This window comes from Rhopilema esculentum, chromosome 16 (genome assembly GCF_057945365.1).
Source record: "Rhopilema esculentum isolate cy_ngs chromosome 16, ASM5794536v1, whole genome shotgun sequence".
In the NCBI taxonomy this organism is placed as follows: domain Eukaryota; kingdom Metazoa; phylum Cnidaria; class Scyphozoa; order Rhizostomeae; family Rhizostomatidae; genus Rhopilema; species Rhopilema esculentum.
Genome location: NC_142830.1, coordinates 15,956,611 through 15,981,925, shown reverse-complemented (window position 1 = coordinate 15,981,925; position 25,315 = coordinate 15,956,611). Strand labels below are relative to the sequence as shown.

Here is a 25,315-nt window from a genome sequence, read left to right as displayed (position 1 = left end):
TATCTGTTATAATGGTGCAAGACACCTAATGAGGGAACCCATAATATTTTCCTTGAAGCATGCCAGGATATAAGTAATCCCATTCAAAATGTTCAATCATTAGATGAGGAAGCACAGCTTAATATTGCTTAACTGCTGGAAATTATGATTGAAAATAGAGATACCAGTGGTATTTCCTTTAAAAAAGTTGACATAAAATGCTTCAATAGACATACGGCAAGAGTAAACAGGGTAATTAAAATAAACAAAACAACAAACAGAACCAAAACTAACAATGTAATAGAAGCTGCGAGTTTATGGGTAGCAGACTAATTAGGTCTTATGCCATATAAAGAAGGGAAGAAAAAGGAGCCTTTGTGGAAAAAGCGTATTGAATGTGATATAAAGCAGCTAAAAAAAGGTGTTAGCTTTCTAGCAAGACTGAGAAGAGGAGAGGTACATGAGCGCCGAGAATGCAAAGTTAAACATTTGAAGCAAAAATAGAGAGTGAAGCAGAAAGGGCTAACAACTGTGGTCAAAGAAATAAAGCAAAGAATCCTTGCTAAAGCCACTAAGATCACAAGATACGAACAGAGAATAGAGCAGTAAAGGATAAATAGATTGTTTAATATGGATCAAAAGAATGTCTACAAAGAGTTCAATTGTCAGATTGGAAGCAGTGATTGTCAAATACCAATGGCTGAGGAAACCAAGGCTTTTTGGAGCAATAGAGTATAGAGAAGAAACACAAACAGGATGCTAGTTGGTTAAAAGAGATAAAACAAGAGATAGGGAAAATGGAACAGCAAAATATAGTAACTGATGAGAGCAAATTTAATGACAAATATAAAAAGGTGTCCAAATGGAAAGCACCAGAGCATGATGGAGTGCAAGGTTTCTGGATAAAAAATTTCAGTTGATAATTTTAGGCCAAATACCTGCTTGCCACTCATGTGGAAGCTAATGACTGGTATAATATCAGAGGAAATAAATGTTTTCTGGAAAGTGAAAATCTACTACCAGAGGAGCAAAAAAGATGCAGAAGGAAAATTGGAGGAACCAATGATCAACTATCAATTGATAAAGCAGTTCTAAAGTATTGTAAGAAAAAAAAAGTCTGACCATGGCATGGATTGATTATAGAAAGACCTATGATCTTATCCCTCATATTTGGCTGCTAGAGAGTCTTGAATTGTGTGGTATAGCTGGAAACATCACAGATTTTATTAAAATGGAAACTCCACTTGACCTCCAATGGATCAGATTTATGTGAAATTGATGTCAATAGAGGCATATTCTAAGGAGATAGCCTTTGTCCCCTGATTTTTGTCGTATGCATGATCCCACTTTCCCTACTCTTATGAAAAGTAAAAGCATCATATGAATGGAGCCAAAAAGAATACAAGCTAAACCATTTACTCTTTATAATGACCATAAGCTCTTTAGAAAGAACAAAAACTAGATTAATAGCCTAGCACAGACAGTGTATATTTTTAGTGAGAACATTGGTATGAAATTTGGGTTGAAGGTGTGTGCAGTCATTGTCCTGAGGAGAAGGAGAGCAGTCAGCTTTGATGGAATTGAATTAACACTATACAAGTGAATGAAAACAGAACTTGAAAGAAACAAATCTTATCATGATTTCTGTTGATAGTGTATCTAAAACAGGCAATCAGCAATCCTAGGCATATGTCTGGCAACCACAATCTGAGCATTTCTTGCACTGTACAGCAATCTAATCAGGTATCATGTCAACAGTCAGGTCAATTGAGATTCATTCTATGTCTACAAATACAATAGAGTCTATTTAGTGTGGTTTAAACACAATGAATAATGCAAAACAACAACATTCTTTGAAACTACTGCAAATTGGAATCAAATCTTTAACATACAGCAAAAACCTATGTCCAAGAAAATTTGAGTTATTAGCCTTCTTGCAGATATTGGCCTTTTAAATCCTCCAAAATACAAACAATTGTTTAGCAAAACAATATTCAACTAAACTTTTATGTGGGATCGAGCCATTTAATTTTGATGTATTTTTCCACTAAACCAAAAAGGTGACATAACAGTCTGAATTAAAGTTACTTTTCCAAAAAATATTTGAAATTCCACAAAAATGACGTTAATTTGACAACACTGTCACGCTCAATAACGAAAAATCGTTCAAAAAATTATATTGCAAAACCCTTCAGAATGAGCACCACATGGTTCCCCATGTGGGGAATGCAACAGAAAGTTGAGGCCCTAAACACTTCAGAACCAGCAATTCCAATCGGATCAACGATACTTTTAACATGATGTAATTATTTTTTATGTAAAACATGCTTCTCTTTATTTTTAAGAACAAAATATTCGGTCAGTTTACGACAAAAGCTAGTATTATCAAGACTTGTCAAGAGGTCTTTGACTCGAAGTCAAGTGTCAAGAGGTCTAAAATCGAAAATTACATCGCTACCAAATTTCGGATAAGAAATCAAATGATTCAAAGTTTAAACCATCTAAGAAATTGATAACTTCCACTCACTCTGGAGTACAATCTGTTCTCCTCTGCTGCTTTTAAAAAACAAAGATGGCCGTTGACAAGCAAAGGAGGTTTCTAAATTCCCTCCAAGGGAGGTTGCCAAAATTCTCTACCTCAAACTGGATGTAATAATTTGCTCAAGTTGCTGTCGATTAAAGTTAAAGTGAAAATGCAAGGAGAGTTTTATGCTTTTTCAATCGAGAGTATACTGAAAAGTCTTTTTTTTAATCGATAAGAAGCTTACAAACAGAATCACCTGAAACTTTACCGCACGGAAACTATTATACTACATTACAACTAGAAATAGCTCTTGCTAGTACTGCCCGCAAACAATTAGTTCCTTGATAATGATTGTTTTGAAATTTTAATTTGAAGAAGACATTCGAAGAAGACACCATCTTGGGTTTTCGCAATTTTATTAAAAACAGCTGCTCTAGTTGATGCTAAACTATTCTTTTTATCAAGAATTTTTGGTGTTCAGTTTGCTTTTGATTTAAGTCCAACGCCCTTTTGAAGATCATGAAGTTTTTCGAGGGTTTGACATTAATTTTTCGTTTTCGTGAAGTAAACAAAGACGTAAGAAAATGGACAGGTGATAGAACGGGTACAGCTAAAATCGATTGCGATAAAGGATTCGTACAGCGATATACAGGCGATAATCATGACAATCATAACTTTTGCTTGTACGGTCTCGAGTTTTTGGGAGAAAGGTGTGGCATTCGACTGGTTTTGATTCCCAAAACTTCCCAAAACAAATTAAGAGCAAGCTGAGGCACCGTTTTCCTTCCAAAAAAAAACTGAAGGCCTTTAGCAGAGTCTTGGCAGAGCAACGCTCCGAAGATAATTGCCTTCCGCACAAAGAGGTGGCGGTTAAAGGTAATGTGTCCATATAAAAGGACTGCGTATACCCAACTTGTCAAGCCACCCATCAAAATAACAGTTTGCGATTGGTTAGTATTCTTGCGATGCAAAACTGCTCACATGAAAAGCTAACCTCCCAGCAGGATAAATAAACAGAACGACCGTAATGACTGGGGCGATGACATGAAAAATCACATGTTTCTAAAAACCCCGCAGAGTCGCTTGCTATAGCTGGACACATTACCTTTAACGACCACCTCGACAAAGCCGATTGATTGACAATGAAATTGATTGACAGTTGTCATGGCAGCAAAAATGTGACAAAATCTGCTGACAAAGTGCTGACAACATGAACTGAAGCTTCCATATGCTACTTATACGCGGGGCAGACTATAAGCCCTTCACTCGCGCGCTTTCGCGCGCGAGTTGCGGGAAATTTCGGCCTGGAGAAGCAATATATCATGATAACCTCCTAACATTAGACAAATACGTAAATCACAGTATTAAAACACAATTGGAGATTTAAAGATTTTTGTTCCTGCATCATTCATACCGTTCAGAGGCCTGGACATACTTCAATGTTGCCGTAAGGATTAGTGAATTTACACTAGGTGAGCAGAAGTATTGCACCCCCCCCCCCCCCCCCCTCTTCTCAAAATGGCTGCACCGTCGCGAACTTTTTATAGCAAACCGGGATTCAAATAGCTAAAGCAAGTTAAATTAAAGTTTTAATATCACCTTTAGGGTGGGAAATAATGGGAAATTTTATCAAGGTATAATAATGAAAATGGAAAATGCAAATATGTCCTTTGATTCTTCTTATTTTTAAGCAATATCGACCACTGCCAAAACATGAAAACTGAGCTATGGCGATAGGAGTACCTGTAATATATTTGCAGCAAAAAGGTTTTTCTTCGCACAAGCCTGTAAGATTTCATTAAGGCGAACTTGGAGATACTTATTTTTGCTTGGTTGCCCAAAACTGTTAATTTTATTGACTCTTATTAAAGTATTTCTCAAAAGTTTTGGTCGCACGTTTTTTGTTGTTTTTGAGTTTCTAGCGACTTGTTCATTGCGAAACATGCAACTAGCTTAACTCTACGTGACACGTGATAAAAAGTTCTACCTCAGCGATCATTAAAACTTTCTAGAAGCTTCTAATTAGCTAACAATAGAGCAGCAAGCAATCTACTCTAACTACGCGTCCTAGACTAGCTACTAATTACAAAGGTCATTAGCTTACTTACAAAATCAGCTATTACGTAACTGTTGAGTGCACGTTCCCAACATTTTTAGTCCTGCAAAAGGCCTAATTTCGGATACCATTACGTAACATGTTGCAACAGAATACAATCAATTAAACATGCCAGTAGCCTTTACCTCCATCCCTTCCAGCCAATTGCGATATTGTTAAACAACAAATATTATAGCAATATTTTCAAAACAGCATTTCATCTCCTCTTTGAATGAAAATACCAAAATTTCTGCGATAAACGGTCGTAAACATTGACCCGCCAGTTTCTAAAAACCCTCATCAAAAAACGGCTGTAAAAGTGTCACTTTACGCTTAATTCAAGGCCCAAAATGATCTTCTCGGATCTCAAAGACCTAAATATGGCCTTGCAAAGTTTACTTAAATATATCATGTCCCGTTTAAAAGTTACCTGCTGCAAAAGTTTTCGATTTAATTTAATTTGTTTTACAAGGGTATCAAAGCTTCGAGACTGTCCAATGAAAAATTTACTTTTTTGCTATTCTTAAAAGATATTTTTCTCAAAATTAGAATCAAAAGTGTTGGCAAAAGGTTTTGTTTGATTTAGTTTTAATCATGGAATCACGCCTTTCAAAGGGCATGTTGTTCACAACGCTGACGTCATTATTCATTAGTCAAAGTGGTGCAATACTCTTGCTCACCTAGTGTAAATTGAATGGTAACTGTTCATGGCCATAAAGGATGAGTTTTAGTAGGTCTTTATTTGAAAGATTTAGCAAGCCATGAGGCAGCAGTATCGCCTGTACACTGCTGAGAAGATCACGTCTATGTACATCATAAGTATGGCATAGCAGAAAATAGCGGAAAAATATCGAAAATGGATTTTCTGAGGCTGCTGCTGGTGGGAGAAAAGGAAGATCAACCCTTGGACATAAATAATGTTTTAAAACATTTTATAAAATAGCGTTATAAAATAACATTTAACATAATCTTGTGCATCGAATGATATATAGTTTATCCAGATTCCTTGAGCCGTTTGGTTTCCCAAATGGTGATGCAGGTTGATATCAACCAGTGGCGCACGGCAATAGGGGGTTCCGTATCTCGTGAAAAATTTCCAATTGCATTCGGTTATCTCTCGATGGCTTGGCAAATTGTCACGCTTTACAGGTTCTGTTTCTTCTCTATTTGTATCTTTATATTTACATTACCTTCATAATAAGCGTCCATTTTCTTGCAGTCCATTCTATCTACCCTCAGTTCAATTTACTTTCGCTTTTCTCACTGATATACTCATACACTAGGATCATCCTATATACAATTTTTGAAATTTTTAAAAAGATTTCTTCTGCTTCTTATCGAGTTCTTCGCTTAAAGGACAAGTGACACACTTTTCACCCTATCTTTTCTTTTCATTAACTAATAGATCATCATTTAGAAGTAAGTTTTATCTGGTTTAGAACAAAAAATTCTAATCAGGGGGCACAGGGAACGCGATTTTGCTTTTTATCACGTGACCCGATGACGTACATTGTGATAACTCGGAATTTTCCTGTTTACGAAGAGAGTTTACGAAACACGACGCGACAGGTCCAGACGAACTGTATTCGTTTAGAACTGTGTTGTAAATGTTAATATTGCACTGTATACCAGTAGCAGCAATAACAAATTATCACAATCTACGTCATGGTGTCACGTGACTCATTTCCCGCCATAATTTGAAAAGGGTTTTTAAGTAGGAAAATGAAATCAGAAAGGAAAAATATTTCAACAACACTCTCATACAGCATTTTACTTTAAGTTAAAAGAAGAAAAAAATTTGGCGCCAAAAGCGTGTCACTTGTCCTTTAAGGTACCGATCGCTTAGCTATTGTCTCTTAGTCTACACTCAATGGTATGCTGTTTGTGATATAATTCACCTGATCTATGTACTATGGGTGATACAAAGAGTGATTTTGCTAAGTGAGGACATTGAACTAAATCCAGGCCCGGAGACCCTAGATTTTTGTTGCTGGAATTTAAATAGTATAACAGCATACGATTTTCTTCGAGTGTCACTCATCGAAGCATACAATTCTGTTTATGATTATGATTTGATAGGTGTGGTGGAAACTCACCTTGATAGTAGCATTGATGAGGATAAGCTAGTACTGAATGGATACTCTTTCATCAAGCAGAATCATCCGTTAGATATCAAAAGGGGTGGTGTTGGGCTTTATGTGAAAGAGATTCTTCCGAAAAAAGAGCGTTCTGACCTTGTCACGCTACCCGAATGTGTTGCTTGCGAAATCCAAATCAATAGGAGGAAATACTTTTTTGCTATAATCTATAGGAGTCCTAGTCAGAATCAAGAAGAATTTAAAAATATTATGAATAATTTCGAGCTTTTGCTGTAATCATATCAGGGGATTTCAACTGTCGCTCCTCCCAGTGGTGGAAAGATGAGAATGAAAACGAAGAAGGAAAACGATTTGAGGCTGTAATTTCCGATCTTGGCATTCATCAACTGATTAATGAGCCAACACATATGATTGGTGAGTCCAAGTCGTGCATAGATCTCATTTTCACAGACCAACCAAACATCTTCATCGATTCAGGTGTTCATCCGTCACTTTACGAACAGTGCCATCACTAAATTGTATATAGTAGGTTGTCGACCAATAATCTTGCCCCACCCTCTTATACACGGAGACTCTGGCACTACGACAGGGCCAGAATTGATTCTTACCGAAAAAGCATCGATCCAGCGCCCCAACGAACAAGTAAAGTTGCTGACAGAAGTCGTTCTCAACGTGTGCTCTAATTCAATACCCAATGAAATCAAAACGATAAGGCCGTGTCAAGCCCCATGGGTGACCAAGGGTATCAAAGCATTTCTTCGGAAAAAGAATCGTGCCTACAAATCTTTTGTTAGAAAGGGCCGACCAGCAGACATGTAGAGAGAAATCCAAAACATGATCTCTCTAAGTTTTAAAATTGTTGAAGATGCTAAGCAGAAATATTACTCCAAGATCGGAACGACTCTTGCAAATCCTACTACTGGTAGTAAAACCTACTGGTCGCTAATCAATAAAGTTCTGAACAAAGCTAAATTTCCAGAAATACCTCACCTCCTAGAAAATGACATTTTTGTTTATGACTTCTCATCCAAGGCTCAGATTTTCAATGATTATTTCATTCTACAATGTACTACTTTAGACACTGTACTATTTCACGTGATCCACCGGAACATGGTACTGAACTAACAAACATCGCTATAACTGACGATAAAATATTGAGAATAATTCGATCGCTAAACCCTAACAAAGCTCATGGATGGGATGATATCTCTGTGCGAATGATAAAAATATGTGATAGCGCACTTGTACTGCCATTGAAATTAATCTTCGAGAATTGTTTGTTTAAGGGTATTTTCCCTGAAACTTGGAAGTGTGTAAACGTTGTTCCTGTGCACAAAAAAAATGCAAAGAATTTAAAAGAGAATTATCGACCAATTTCCCTTCTTTCAATTTTTGGGAAAATTTTAGAAAAATTGATCTTTGATTTTTTATATTCTCATTAGCTTGCTGAAAACACCTTGAACCCAAACCAGTCAGGTTTTGTCGAGAAAAAGAAGCCATCGTGAAATATTTTTTCGAAAAGCTTAACTCGTTTTCCAGATATAGACGCTCAAAGTTGAGAATCACCGTAAAAATACGACAAAATTTTTTTCGGAAAAAGTACCTTGTGACGTATGAAGGGACCATTGTTTCAACATTCGGCGCCATTGTTATACGTTCGCACTGAAATTCGCACGACTCGGTAGAGGCTCGGAAGAGGCGATTCATGTCGGGATCCCGGTTGTCGTTTTATTTATTTTCCTTCATTGCGATCGATGTTTAGCGGAGGCTTCCAGCCAACATGGACTAGTAAATCGACAAATCAAAGATGGAAACTTGAACCTGAATGCAAATCCGCATCTTGGTAACGCAGCAAGTTTTTCAAGACCGAATGCTTCACGAGTTTTCAGATGTGAATAAATTTCTGACCGAAGGCATTTCTTATAGTCGTCTCATCTCAGGGATTTCCAGGGAGGTGAATAATAATTGATGTCTTACCGCATTAGAAGAAGAACCCCATTCACAAGATGGAAGCTTTCCCGTAAGCCACAATCCAGGCACCGCGGAGCAGGGGCGGGAGCTGGGGAGGGGGGGGGTTTAGCCCCCCACTTTTTGGAGAAATGCTAAATATTAGATAATAAACTACTAGTAAAGCCTCTTTTTATATGGTTTTAGCCCCCCACCCACTTTCTTAGACCCCCACTTTTCTCAATGCTCTACGGTGCCTGTTATCATTTTACCATGTTGAATGTTGTGACACACATCCCCTAAGCAATGCAATTTGAGAAAAATTGTATCCTCTAAATGTAAGATTTCTAACAGTCCGTGTACTGTCCACCAAATGGTTAGAGATGTCAGGTGTGATACTAAGAATAGTACAACAGGGGCTCTCAAGCAAAATGTCACATAAAGTAGTACTGAAAGTAGAAGTTTGCTTCTTTTTGGTACCAACAAGGGGGCCTGAGCCTCCTAGCACTATATCCCTGCCAATGATCTGTGCAGTACACCCTTGCCCGAGGTACCGATCTGTAAAAAATGTTTGAGGGTTTGTCTCCTCAACCCTTAGTTATCATGTTCTACCATGTTTCGCCTTCAATTTTGGAGTTCTGCCTATTTCATCATAAAACTGATGCACAATTTCAAAATTTTGCCAGATCAATATCCAGGGCAAAAGATCTACTACCCCAAAGAAAAAACATGGAATTTACACCCTTGGTTTTGGGAACAGATGTGTCATACCCTCATTCTAATGTTTTAAAGGCAGAATTGTTTATATTTGTTAAATATACCTTTGCTATTCTAGCATTGATTCATACAAGCATGGCCAATATCATTTAAATTTATCTCTGTGTTACCTAATGAATATCCATAGATGCTATTTGCTATAGCAACAGTGGTTGCCCTTTAATCTCCAAATTTATCTTTGGTCCTTTCAAATATCTATACTCTGAATGCCCCTGAGTGAAAAAAGGTAATGATTTCTTTGATCATTTTATGTGATAATGTGACTCTAAAGTAAATTTCACTGGTAGGTTAGTATTTATCCCTGTCAACATTATTATTTTAGGCATAAAAAAGGTAACAAACTCTTTTATGGATCAACAGGAAGGATCTTGCCAAAAATGCTAGATAAAGGCTGGAGATTACATGCATCCTTTTATCTGGCTACTGGCTTTGGGGGAGTGATAACTTGCCCCTCTTTTCCCTACAAGAGTTACCACAAAGACCTTGACATATTGTTTTGTTTTTGTGTTAAAACTTTTACAAAGCAGACTGTTGAAACTATTTTTGAAATTATCAAAGTTTTATAGATAATTTGGTCATATCTATATATAAAGTTTGCAAATCCACAGCTATTATTTCAAACTAGTAACAACATATAGGTATTTTCTATAAAATTTGCAATAGATTATTGTTTCATGATACTTTTATAAGAACATTTCTCATATGCAATTTAAATTACAAATTTGCTAGCTAGTTCACTGGCCTGATTGTACATATATTTATAATATATTATTCAATGTAGCATGTATTTAAATACAAACATGTATTTATTATTCATTAATATAGCAGGTTAAAATTCTGTCAGCTTGAAGGAGCTGGCAAGGCCCCTGCAATAGCTTAAAGATTCAATACAAAAATTATTTTTACACAAGTATATTGAAAAAGATGTAATGTTAATATAATCTCAAATCACTTTTTTGTCTTTTTTTGAAAAAAGTTGTTTGACTCATGACTAATGGTAGGTTTTTAGTCCTGTCTTGAAAGTTTGTATACTTCAATGTCCATGTCCTTGATTGTCCTGTCTTATTTCCAATAATTCATATTGATATGAAGCTCTTTATCCTGATGAATCTATTGTATCAATCTGGTATACTGGTTTTTTTTAGGTCTTCCCTCCCAAACAAGGACCGAGATACAACTTTTTGTTTGGGGGGGCAGGACGGCCTGCTTGAAAGGGGACGTGAGGGGTGTGGACACCCTTCTTCTTCAAAATCATATTTCAAAAGCGTAGAGTGTTTGCCATCAATGGATTTTCAAACCTGTCGGCAATTAAATGATCACTTTTCGGCAAATTTAACGGTCTGGGGGGATCCCTGCTGATTATATATAACAACAGCTGTCACCAGCAGTGCCAAACCAAATTAATTTTGGTTGTGAGAAAAATTTTATTACTGAAAAATTTTTTTTCTAAAGAGGTTAAATGATCACACATTTCAAAATCATCAAATGTGACGAACTAAGGCAGCAACAACTGGATTCCTTATCTGCAAACCAAAAAACATGAAACATTAATATCATTAATATCTGCCTAACTATGTAGTAATCTTTTCAACAAAACAACAAAAAGATTGATGATTAATAAGTAACCTCACCGACTTCCAACATAACAAAATTTAACAAACAACAATTTTTTTTTAAAAATATGTGGCAAAACAGCTATTTCTAATAAAAAAGCTAAATAATTGTATCTGTACTGAGAGTTTCTAAGAAATATCAGATCTTAAATAAAGATATACCATTAGATTTCTTAGACTAAAAGATCTACGACAAAAAGTCTCTAAAATGATTCGTTCTTAGTATTGGAGTTTATAAGTGGTTTCTTACAAAAATATAGGTATCCAAACGACGTTGCAACCGGTAAGGGAGACCTCGATAAGTGGAACTTTTGCAGTATTCATGGGAATTTATTCCTTTGAGATGTGCAAATGAAAATTCCGCCAATTTTTTATGGTACTAAATTATGGTACTGATTATTTATGGTACTAAAATATTGGGGGGCCAGGGCCCCCCGCCCCCTCTTCTATATCTCGGTCCTTGCTCCCGTATAAATTGCGTGATGGCTTTTTTGGCTATTGCACTGAATGTAGAGCTGATGAAAAAGCTTGAATCTTCTTTTAAAAATCAGAAAACTGGCCTGCCAAAACAGACTGCATCAAAAGCAACGTTCCATTATCCAGTCCGTCAACATCCTCATGTCTCTGTCTCGCTGGCCTACTTTGACAATTTGACTGCTCTGTCAGCCAGATTCGTGCGATATAATACTTCAATATTCGATCTGAATATCAAGACTGACCGACGATACTTGTCTCTTTATATAGATAAAAGCCTGGCCTTCTAAAAAGCATGCCGCTGCTAGGCCCTGTTTGCCATTTCGCTAGGTTCTTGTTGACTTTTGAACAGCCGATGATACTTGCCGCGAAAATACCGAGGCCGACAATGTTTGTGACGTCAATCCGAAGAACTCCGATAACACGGTTGAAAAACAATTCAACTCAATGACCAATTTACAAACGCTAATAACTACAAAACGGCTAGAGATATGAAAAAATAGCAGATTCGTTTTCAGGAGGTCTGATTTCATCTTATTCTGAAATAAAATTTTGGGCTGGAATGGCCCTTTAAATGTACTGTTAAATTATTTGCTGATGATACTTCTCTCTATACCATTATAAACGATCCTAAACTGGCAGCTGATGACATGAACCATGACCTTGACCGTATAAGATTATGAGCACATAGATGGAGGATGTCATTCAACCCTGATCCTAGAAAGCAAGCAGTGGAGATAATTTTCTCAACAAAGAGAGACAAAATTGATCATCCCCCGATATTTTTTAATAATATCCAAGTAATGAAAGTAGACGAGCATAAGCATCTTGGGCTTACACTCGACTCAAGGCTTTCTTCTATAAGTCACATAAATGCAGCTATTGCAAAATCAAGAAAGGCAATAGGAATGTTGAAGTTTCTTTCAAAATATCTTCCTCGAGAAACCTTGAATATGCTTTATAAACTCTATGTCAGACCTCATTTAGATTATGATGATGTGATTTACCACCTCCCATGCAAGGAAATCAGTTCAAATAGCCGCGGAAATATCCTGATGCAAAAACTCGAATCGGTTCAATATTCTGCAGCATTAGCAGTAACAGGAACATGGAAAGGTACCTCTCGTGAAAAGCTGTATCAAGAGTTAGAATGGGAATCCCTGTACTTGAGAAGATGGAGTAGACGACTTTTCATGATCTACAAGATCATTAACAATCTGATGCCAGATTTTCTAAGAGATCCTATTCCCCAGCTGATTCAATCATATTATGCTTTTCGCAATCAACCCGTTGTTGGACAAATTAGAGCAAGAACTGAAAAATATAAGTCAAGCTTTTTCCCAAACAGCTTACATGAATGGAATCAGCTTGACCCTGAAATCAGAGAATCGCCTTCTATTGATATATTCAAGAATAGATTGCTGTCGATCAGTAGACCACTTTCTAACTCTGTTTTCGGTATCTATGACCTTCGAGGGCTTTCTTTATTAACTCAACTTAGGGTAGGGTTGAGCAAACTAAATTTCCACAAACTCAGTCATAATTTTAGTGACACAATCAACCCGATGTGTCCAATCAACGATGGTCTTGAGGATACGGAGCACTTCCTATTGTCGTGTCAGTCTTTTGAAGAACAAAGACGTGACCTCCTTGCTTCTGTCATTCCAGTACTGCACTTATTTGAATTTACCAACGTTCCTAATTCTATCCTTTTACAGATTCTTTTGTACGGCGACAAAAATTGCCATTTGAAGTGAATAAACTCATTCTGTAATCTACTATCCTGTATATTTCAAGAACGGAACGCTTTGAATGCTTATAAAATCAGTTTCATCAAATATCCCTTAATCTTGTGCCTCACCCACTTATTTGCTATTTTCAGTTTTTGAAAACGTATTGTCTTGTACCTGTAATCTTCTATATACATATATATATATATAGAAGATTACAGGTTGTCTGAGACACAACCCGAGCTATGCTGTCAGAGCAACAAGGCAGTTAATATATATATACTCATTTTCTTTTGTAACATTGATTATGTGTACATGTAGCGTTCGTATTTGTTTGTCTAGTTGCATGTAATGGCCATGGGGTTCAGGAGTGGCGGCATGGGGGGGCAAGGGGGGGCTGTAGCCCCCCCTAGATTTTTGTTAGCCCCCCCGTCGGCAGCCAATCAATTTTTGCTTCCTCAATACCGTCGGCACTTGATGGATGTCACCCGGTTTACATGTTGTTTGAATGACATAAATAATCGAGGAGAAAACTGCACTGGCTGTGACTTAATTTAATGGTGCTCCTTCGTATGACCCACAAAACCATCGTGCTCCTCTCGGTTGAAATCCCCGTTGCTGCTCGTGCGAATGCCAATTCATGCGAAACGTGCAGAGATGCTTGATCTGGATCATGTTTTGGACCGTTTCATAGAAATTTACCCTAACAACAGCAAAATCACGCTGTCCTAGATAAAGTCTTTAATGAATTTTCTTCTTAAGGGATTCTCTTTTCGTTTCAAGACATTATTATTGCCAATGAAAACATTTCGATCATGAGCACGTTTTGCGTGATAAATTTTTCAAAAAGCACTTCTTGTCCTTTTTCATCAACTATTTTTTAAAAGCATTGTTCACCGCATAGCTTGCGACAACAAATGGTTTAGAGAAAATCATCGAATAACTTCTTCCAACATAGATAGGAAGAAACATTCAACAATAGGCAATATTTGCGCATTAAGTTTCTTACAAGGCACAAATTGCCGAGAAAATCTCGTGGACTCCGACACAGGTTGGAAAGTGGGGGCGGGGAGTTGGCAAGGGAGAATTTTGCACCCACAACAAACGATTTTGGAAAAATGCTCTATTGCTTGCTCTGTATGCTTGCTTGCTCTTGGAAAAATGCTCTATATCGGTGCCCCTTCATTGGAGGTGCTGCTCAGGGGCGTCGCGACTGGGGGGTTGTCACACCCACCCCAATAGTATATCAATAGGAAATTTCAGGTAAAATCCGCTCGGTGGAAGAAACGCTTTAGGTATTTCAGAGACCTTCCTGTCATAAAATTAATTAAGGATCAAGCAATCTTAGGTAAAATTGTGCCTCGTGTCCATTTCTCCTAAAGTTTCTCAGTAGAAGCGTCAACTGCAATTCACTATGAGCTCCAGATTTTTCTTAACATTCATAAGGCATGCTAAGATGGAGAGAGGGATCTAAATTTAAAAGTAACTGATAACCTGGTATTTTTCAAGACCATGGCGAAATTGTTGTTTTTGTCTGCTGTTTTTATAAGTTTTGCAAAAAGACAATAATTTTCAATAGACTAGAAGCATCACAATTCGAAAATTTCCTTCCCCTTCGGCGGCAACCATGGTGCCGCCTCAGGTAGTAACTATATATTTTGCCCGTCCCGATATAGTGATTTGACAAGGCTATAAGAAAAGTCGGTTATTATCATACAGAGTTAGATTAACAAAATGTATTGCAGAGGTTTGTGACACCAGCTAAAAAGTTTCAGGCAATAATTTTTTAATCATAGGTAAATTTGCATTCCACATTCCCCCCCCCCCCCCCCCAACGAGGCTTGCCTCGCGACGGCCCTGCCTGCTATATGGGGCAAATCGATTTTTTTTTCTGTCGGCAATTTGACCCATCCAGCGTCGGCAGTTACGGAGAATATAAACTTCGGCACCTTGAAGGTTTGTCTCTAGCGCCACCCCTGATGGGGTTGGCATTGTCCATTGCTCTCCATGGTATCGTACCTGTAGTATCGTAGAGTAATTAGCAAGTAAAGTAGAATGTAAGTCTTGTTTGCTTGACACGCTTTATCTGCTGTTATGAATGCTTCTGAAATGGGTTTTATAAAACGTAGCAAATTAAATTCTCTCCTTTTTAGAGTGCCTTTGTTTTTCACGTGTCTAAATTCATTTTGTACCCTTAAGATATATATTCCTTTGTACCTCAGGCCTACAAAGAAGAATATTTGTTTGGTGAAAACTTGCTTTGGTCATTGTGGGCAAAAGCCATTCTTGTGCAAAATGCAGAATTCTTATTAGTTCCAACTCATAACCCCCTCCCCCTCTTTTAACTGCAAAATTATTATAACTTGACAGAAAGTATTTGTGAATGACCCCTAAACTTGCTTTTAACATTATGTGTGCAATTTCCAAAAACTGGTAGGAGAGTTTTTGCCAAAATTTTAGATTTATTTAACACTAGAACTCAGTCTTTTGTCTCCGTAGATAACATGTTGTAAGTATATGAGTGTGATACTAATATTGAAAGACAATTTTAACATTACTACATGCAACATATATATACATAGATAATTCTAAATGGCAGATTAGATAAACCCCGCCAAAACTGACAATTTTGAAAAGGTCATTTCACTCATTAGCTGTGGAGACTAATTGGTACCAATAGAAATTTTAACATTATATTGACCTAATCGACACAAAAACTGATTATGTCACCACAAAATAAAGGAAATACAAGGTCCTAAAAACATGCATTCGATCAAAAACGTGAAATGGGCCACAACCATATGGGAATTACAACTCAATTTTGGGCATTTGAATAAGTTGAAAGTAGGTAGTTCTGGAAGAGGAAATTAGAGGATTTTACAAACTCTGAGAACTACTTCAGGAAAAACATCAAAATGTGCATGCACCGCCTAGTTTCGCTTGTAGCTGAATTGATATCAAAATTGTCGCTATCTTTTAGTTTGTGAATATTTTAAAGTAAACTTCAATGACGCATTGACTTAATGGAATAAATCAAAAATTGGAAACTTCTATCAATAGCTAGATCTTCATATAAAAAATTGCATTTGAATTACATAAAAATTATACACTTCAGCATCGTGGCCATATTGCCTCCGCTTAACTTTGCAAACAAATACCATTTCCAAATGGTTTGCTTTGATTTTGTCTTCTATCTTCTTTAACACTGCCTCTTTTCAATTCTTTAGATGATCACATTAATAAATGCGCCTAAGCCAATTTTTGAAAATATAAATAGTTCTGAGAAACGTCATAACACATATCTCCATAATTTCCATCGTGCAAGTTATTTCTAAACTTTGCAAATGGCAATATTTTCTCTCTCTCTCAGTCGAATCTGATGTGGCGGAAAAGCAACTTTCTATTCGTTAGCAGTTATTCTACAAAACGGCGCCCTTACTGACACCAGCAGCTTCGTTTCCTTATGTTTACCTGCCTGGTGTAACTGCGCATATTTAAGCTTCTTTGTTGGTTGACAGAGGGTTGGTTGCTTAGATAGATCGCTCCATAGTGTTGTTTGGGACCGACGGCAACTATGGTGTTAACTTTGATCAACATCATAATGTCAGTAATTGGAAACTTTTGCTGACGCAATAGAAGTGTCTTTTAGAAATGTCTTTTACACAAAAACGTTTTTTATTAAAAAATTAAAAAATGAAGATGATGGTCTTTAAATTTTGAAATATTGTTGACTAAGTTAGATGCAGCCACACAACAGCTGCAAGAAATCAAAAAAGATTTATCGAGAATGTTTCAGAAGTAATAGAACTGAGTTTTGGCGAACAAAAAAATGAAGTTAGAAAGGGAGAGAATTTGTAGGTATGTAGGTCCAATTGTCAAATCAAACTAAGCCATATAAAATGAAGATTGAGCTCCATTTACCAAGCAATACTTGAAAATGCTCAAAACAACATCTCATATCCTCTATAAATGAAAAGACAAATGTTTCCAGAGATAAACTAGAACACTTAAGAGCCTCAAATGCATTGAAAGAATCGTCATAAAAAGATCTGTACAAGCAACACTTTTCATAAAACGCAAGGCAAATAAGATAATCGTTGCTTTCCAACACCTAAAACTTCACTTGCCATTCATGAAATGATTCATACTGCTCACAATGCCGTCGCCTTTATTTATTCGTTTAATATTGGTAAATCTACTCTTTTGTGAATAAAAAAATTGCAGATTCTAATCTTTGCCAACTATCCTCAAATGATGTGATTTTTTATGAAAGATATATTTGACATGTGAGGATGTTCGCGCTAGTGAGCGGACGTGTTTTATTTGGCGGTAACATGAAAGAACTTGAAATACTTCACGCTGTCAAATAACTAATTTGGTGAACTCTTTTTATGTTTTTTTTCTTTTAATTTTATGTTTTAAAATGACACAGAGTTTAAATAATATTTATAAAAATGGAGATGAATAAAGAAATCAAAGACTTCATTTTACAAAGCTTGAGTGCTGTGGAAAATCGCCTTGGTAAAACAATTGCTGGAATCCAAGACACAGTAAAAACAGAAATAGAAAATACTCTTGGCTCTCGTCTAACAAACATTGAAAAAAAACTGGTTGACATTGAAAACTCTCAACAATTTCAAGCCGACCAATACGAAACTTTTCGGACACAAGTTGGGAATCTTATGCGTGAGAACATTGAACTGAAAAAGGAAAACGAAAGTTTGGCCTCTCGTATCATCAAGCTAGAGAAGAAAGACGATCAACGTGCTAAAACAATTGATGACCTTGAGCAGTATGGTAGGAGAGAAATGCTCGAGTTTGGTGGTATTCCGCGCGATGATAAGGAAAATTGTGAAGTAATAGTCCTTAACATAGCAGAAAAAATTGATATCCCACTAAAGGAAGACGACATCGAAGCATGCCATCGCATTTCACGCAGGCCTGATGCCCCTATAATCGTCAAATTCAAATCGAGGAAAAAGAAGGAGCAATTCATGTCAAAAGAGTCAAAAACCAAAGCTAAGAAACTTCGCACCACAGATCTCGGTTACGATTTGCAGCCCGACCCTAATAACCCAAACAAAGGAAAAATCTTCATCAACGAAAGCCTGACCAGCCGTCTCAAAAACCTACTGCGCCTAACGAAGATCAAAAAACAAGAAATGAACATTAAATTCATCTGGACACGAAATGGCTCAATATTCTTACGAAAAGATGAAAAGGCCCCAGCCCTTAAGGTAAATTTCATTGCGGACCTGGATAAAATAGAGTGAGATACTTTTTTTCCTTTTCTTCTGTTCAGCCATTATTCAAAAACAGTTTTTATTAATTTTATATCTAATTTATGTAACTTTCAAATACCTACAAACAACCCTTAAAAATAAAAATGAGTGAAAACAGACTCTGCCCTAGGTGTAACAAAATAGTCTGCGATAATCACAACTCAATTTGTTGTGATTTCTGTGATTTCTGGTTTCATTTAAAATGTTCAGGTTTAAAAAAAAAGGATTTTAAGATTCTCGCAAACGACGAAGTTAGTACTTGGTCTTGCCGCCTGTAGTAACCTAATTGACTATGCGCAGGAGCATTACTTTATGTGACCCATGTTTATATAGTTTCAGATTACAGTTGACAGTATTACAGTTATGTGTGTAGGCCGTTTGAAGTTAATATAAAGTTATCGTTTTGTTTCTGTTCAACCCATGCGTTGTTCTATCTCCTTCACATCTTAACATTGGCGACGAGAATGTCTGTACAACTCAATCCATTACCACCGTTCGACCCGAATGCAGAACTTGGAGCGAGTGTTGCTGCCAGATGGAAACTTTGGCTACGTGATTTTGATACTTTTCTTGTGGCTAGCGGAATTCGAGACGCTAAGCGCCAGAAAGCTTTGTTACTTTACCAAGCTGGACCCAAAGTTCGAGAAATTTTTAACCAGTTGAGTGATGTCAACGGAGAAGGGGATGAAGACAACTTTGCGACAACAAAAGCCAAGCTCATTGAGTACTTCAAGCCTCAGAAAAATCGACGGTATGAAGTTTATCGTTTTCGTGAAACTCGTCAGGGAGATCAAGAATCGCTCGATACTTTTCACACACGACTCAGGCAGATATCCAGTACATGCGAATTCGAAGATGTAGACTTTGAAATCGAGGAACAAATAATTATAGGGGGTCGATCTTCCCGTATAAGACGCCGAGCTTTGCGTGACCCTACGTATACCCTTAAAGACATGCTAATCGATGGAAGACGGGATGAAACCAGTTCGTATCAAGCCCGAGATATAGAAACAACCCACGCACACACAGAAACAACGAACCGTTTGCAATCGAAGTCTGATAACAAGACTTGCAACAATTGTGGAGGAGAATGGCCGCACAAAAATCAATGCCCCGCACAAGGGAAAACATGTCGCAAGTGCAACAAACCGAACCACTTTCAATCAGTTTGTAGGAGCTCAAAATTCTCGAAGCAGAAACAAAGACGTCCTGCACATTCTCGCAAATCACATGCAGCGGTGAGACCTTTGCAGCATGAGGATAATTCTAGTGACGAGGAATACCTGTATACGGTCTCAAATGGCAACGACAAATTATCAAAACGCAGCCCTGTGGTTAATGTTGTGGTCGAGGGTCACAAGTTCAACATGATATTGGATACCGGATCCACAATCAACGTTATCGATAGAAATACTTTCGAAAAGATGCACGGAGTCAAGTTACAACAAACCAAAATAAAAGCTTTTCCATTCAACTCTTCGAAACCAGTTTGTTTTATAGGAAAATTTGAATCGATGATCACAACAAAATCTCGCTATGGAGTTGCAACATTTTATGTCTTAAAAGATCGTAATGCTGGTTGTTTACTTTCAGCCAATACAGCACAAGAACTTGGAGTCATAACGCTGAAATTGAACAAACTTTCAGTTTCAGCAACCCCTACAAAACATATTGATCCGCAAATTGATGCCATTATTCAACGTTTCAACAAAGTCTTTGAAGGAACTGGTAAACTGAAGGGGTACTCGGTGAAGCTAAACATCGACGAAAAGGCAATACCACGTGCACAACCGCAAAGGAGAATTCCTTTTCATTTGAGAAAGAAAGTTAAAGAAGCTGTCACCCAGCTGGAAAAAGAGGGGATCATTGAAGCTGTACCAGAAAACGCGCCTTCGCAGTGGGTATCTCCAATCGTCGTAGTACCGAAAAAGGATGGATCTGTTCGTCTTTGCGTAGATATGCGTGTGCCAAATACTGCAATAAAACGTGTACGTTATCCGATCCCTACATTGAATGATATCAGCATTCAACTCAATGGTGCCAAATATTTCAGTAAATTGGATCTAAACCAAGCTTACCACCAGCTACCATTACACATAGACAGTCGTTTTATCACTACCTTCAGCACACACGTAGGACTTTATCGATACACTTGTCTCAATTATGGGACAAATGCTGCTATGGAAATTTTCCAGCATGTTTTACAAGAAACTTTACAAGGTATAAATGGAGTGCTGAACATCGCAGATGACATCGTAGTTTTTGGCAAAACTCGCAAGGAACACGATTTAGCTTTGCAAAATTGTTTGCAACGTCTGCATTCAAAATGCCTTACGCTAAATCTCAAGAAATGTAACTTTCTACAGAAATCAATTCAGTTTTATGGACAAATTTTCACAGAACATGGTACGCAGCCAGATCCAGCACGCATAAGCGATCTTCAGAATGCACCAATACCTACCAGCATCAAAGAGGTACGAAGCCTGCTCGGAATGGCAAACTATAGTGCTAAGTACATCCAAGATTTTGCGACGCTCACTGCACCACTTCGAGAGTTGACAAAAAAGAATACACCATTCGTATGGCAAGCAGTTCAACAGAAAGCATTTGAACACATAAAATTGGCTCTGTCTGAAGCTCCCGTTATGTCGTATTTCGATACCAATAAAGAAACTTTCGTTACGGTGGACGCAAGTCCCGTAGGTGTATCCGCAATTTTGAGTCAAGCAACCAAGAACAGTGATGATTACAAGGTTGTTGCTTACGCCAGTCGTGGACTGTCCGATACTGAGAAACGATACTCGCAAACGGAAAAAGAGGCTCTAGCCATCGTTTGGGCCGTAGAACATTTTCATTTGTTCCTATATGGCAACGAATTTACTTTGATTACAGATCACAAACCTTTGGAAACCATTTACGGCAGTTCAACCTCTAAGCCGTCCGCGAGGATTGAGCGATGGGTTTTGCGACTACAACCTTATTCGTTTAAAGTGCAGTACAAGGCAGGAAGCGAGAACTCTGCTGATTATCTATCCAGACACCCCTCCAGTCAACAATCGCGAAAACAAGAAAGAATTGCGGAGGAGTACGTAAACATGATTACGAGTCACTCTGTGCCTAAAGCTATGTCGCTAGACGAAATAGCGAGTGCTACCAACACTGACAAGACATTGCAAGCATTGCGAGCCGCTATACGAACAAATAGATGGCAAGCATCTGATCGTTTAAAGCCTTATTGTGCAATCAACGATGAGCTCACTGTTGGTGCGAAGGGAATTGTTTTGAGAGGAACACGTTTAGTTATACCAGAGTCACTTCAGCAACGAGCTATAGATATTGCCCATGAAGCTCACCAAGGTCTTTCCAAAACAAAAAGTCTATTACGAGAAAAAGTATGGTTCCCAGGTATGGACAACCTAGTTCAGCATACCCTAGATTCGTGCCTGACTTGTCAAATTGTCGGCAAACCATCGCCACCAGAACCTCTGCAACAAACTGATTTTCCTAATGGACCATGGGAAACTGTTCATATCGATTTCTGTGGACCGCTTCCTTCAGGAGATCATCTTTTAGTCGTCATTGATCGTTATTCGCGATTTCCGGAAACCGAAATTGTGCGATCCACGAAAGCATCAACTGTCATTCCGAAGCTGGACAAAATATTTTCGGTACACGGCATACCACGTGAATTAAAGACAGATAACGGTCCACCATTCTCGAGTGAAGAGTTTGCACGATATGTAAATATCCTCGGTATAAACCATAAACCTGTCACACCTTACTGGCCGCAGGCAAATGGAGAAGTCGAACGCTTTAATCAGCCTCTCATCAAAGCCGTACAAAGCGCAGTGGCAGATGGTAAGGTATGGCAACAAGAACTGAACCGTTTCTTGTTCCAGTATCGTAATACACCTCACAGCACAACGAAAATTGCGCCATCAGAGTTCTTATTCAACAGGAAAGTACAAGGAAAATTCCCTACTTTAGAGAAGCATCGCGTAACAAATCGACACAAAGAAGCTAGAATAAACGAGGAACGCAGTCGATCATACCAAGAAACATATGCAAACAAACGCAGAAAAGCAAGGAAGAGCAACCTTCAAGTTGGAGATACTGTTCTTGTCCGCCAACAAAAAAGGGACAAACTAACGACACGATTCAGCAAAACGCAATACAAAGTCGTAAACCGTAAAGGTACGCAGATAACTGCAGAAGACAGTAATCATCGTCGTGTAACTCGCAACGTATCATTTTTTAAAAAATTACGCGCTCAGATGTCGGATTCCGAAGATGCCAATCAATCAAATCGAGCCACATACGCTTGTGAACAAGAGGGTCCTAGACCTGCTGAAAGACTAGTTAGAAAACGTTATGCACCAGTACGATATGGTGAACCAATACCATTGGACACTTTGTAAACAGTATACGAAAAAAAACTTCTTTAAAAGGAGGAGTGATGTAGTAACCTAATTGACTATGCGCAGGAGCATTACTTTATGTGACCCATGTTTATATAGTTTCAGATTACAGTTGACAGTATTACAGTTATGTGTGTAGGCCGTTTGAAGTTAATATAAAGTTATCGTTTTGTTTCTGTTCAACCCATGCGTTGTTCTATCTCCTTCACATCTTAACACCGCCCATGCCGCAACACCGTGTTTCCTTTTCAAAACCTTGATGACGCCAAACTCAATAGGGAGCTTAATTTTACTGCAAGTGCTAAATCCGTCTCCAAATTCAATCTTATCACATCTGCATCAACAGGATATGACAAAACTTGTTCGGTCTGTAAGAAGTCTATCCGCTCTGCCATAAATTCCATTCCCTGTGGTCAATGCCTTCATCTCATTCACAAAAAATGTGCCAAGTTAAACACTTTCTGTATAAATGAAGTTGATTCTCATTTAACATCTTGGCAATGTCCACACTGCATCTCTAGTCTATTATCTTCACTTCCTTTCTCGCAGATCGACAACGGTGAACTGTCTACTCTTTCTTTCAACTCCAATTTCTCATGTAAATGTCAATCCTCGGGTATCTCCCTAGTAAACTATAGTCACCTTGATAGCCTTAAAACTTGTAAACTAGCTTTTAAAGAACACGAAATGCTATTCAAAAATGATGTTGATACCAATCTAGATGACAGCACTAATTTTAACTACTATGATAACCATGAATTCCATAAACTTACTCAAAAGCTAAACCTAAATAAAAATAATACCTCGGGTATTCTACACACAAACATCTCCTCCGTCCGGAAAAATCTTGGAAACCTACAAACTCTGCTCTGTAACCTTGACTATAGATTTAATATTCTAGCACTTACTGAAACTTGGCACACCAAGCAAAACAATGCCTGTATAAGTCAGCTCAGGTTAGAAGGCTACCATGACTATCAAGGACTAACAGGCAATAGCCTTAAGGGTGGCTGTGACCTTTTTCTAGCTGACCACCTATCTTTTCTTCGACGTGACGATCTTTCAAAAGCTTCAAAAGATAAAAATTGCGAATTCGAATCACTCTGGATTGAGATTAATAACCCTAAGGGAAAAAATACCTTGATCGGTGTTGCATACAAGCATCCCTGCAAAGATTCTTCAGGTTTTCTAAAATACCTTGAAACTGTTCTTAACAAAATAGGCCGAGAAAACAAATTAGTCATACTAAGCGGAGATTTCAACCTTAATCTTCTAAAATTTGATAAAATACCATGTGCTGATTCCTTTCTTAACTTAATGCTTGCAAACTTTCTAAAACCATTAATTATCCAACCAACGAGAATAAATGATACTTCTACTCCTAGTTTAATTGATAATATATTCATCAATTCTCTTCAACTGAACGCAGTTAGTGGAAATCTTATCGATAAGGTTTCAGATCATCTACCCAATTTCGTAATTTATGATGGAAAAGGTAAAAATAACACCAAAGACATATCAATGTCGCGAGATTATCGAAACTTTGTTAATAAAAATTACATAGATGATATCAATAAAATAGATTTTAATTCTAGTCTTGTAAACTCAAATGACCTAGATACAAAATATAACTTGTTTCAATCTCAGCTGTTAACTATTATTAATAAACACGCCCCACTGAGACAAAGAACCAGACGACAACGTAAACAACAGCTTAAACCCTGGATTTCCAACGGTATCTTAAAGTCTATTTCAACTAAAAATTCACTCTATAAAAAGTTTATTAAAACTAAAGACAATTTCTGGTTCCAACGTTATAAAATTTACAAAAACAAGCTAAATCACGTCATAAGACTGAGCAAAAAACTGTATCACTTGTCCTATTTTGAAACTTATAAAAATAATTCTAAAAAAATTTGGCAAGGCATCAACGACCTTCTTCATAAAAATAAAGCAAAAAATTCACGCAGCTTCCAACTGAATATTGCAGGTAGCTTGTTATCGGATCGTAAAAGTGTAGCAAATGCTTTCAACAATTTCTTTACTAATATCGCCCAAAATCTTGTAAATAAACTAAGTCCGGCAAATAGTCACTATAAAGATTATCTAACACAGCCAAATGCTGCTAGCTTTTTTTTATCACCAGTTGATCCTTCTGAAGTTCATGATGAACTAGGAAGGCTAAATGAGTCTAAAGCCCCAGATGCTTATGATGTACCCGTAAAACTTATCAAATGTATTGGCAATTCTTTAAAAGAACCATTGACAGATCTAATCAATGAATCCTTTAGCTCGGGAGTCTATCCTACTATGCTGAAATATGCTAAAGTAGTGCCCGTTTACAAGGGAAAGTCTCAACTTGAAGTTACAAACTACC

General features: G+C 37.5%; 1 protein-coding gene across 1 annotated transcript; it reads left to right on the top strand.

The window, feature by feature from the left end:
- The first annotated feature begins 17,692 nt into the window (after positions 1-17,692).
- LOC148958408 (uncharacterized) lies at positions 17,693-18,511 on the top strand. The gene has a single exon (XM_089112971.1). The coding sequence runs from the start codon at positions 17,693-17,695 to the stop codon at positions 18,509-18,511; it is 819 nt and encodes a 272-aa protein (XP_088969097.1).
- The last annotated feature ends 6,804 nt before the right edge of the window (positions 18,512-25,315 follow it).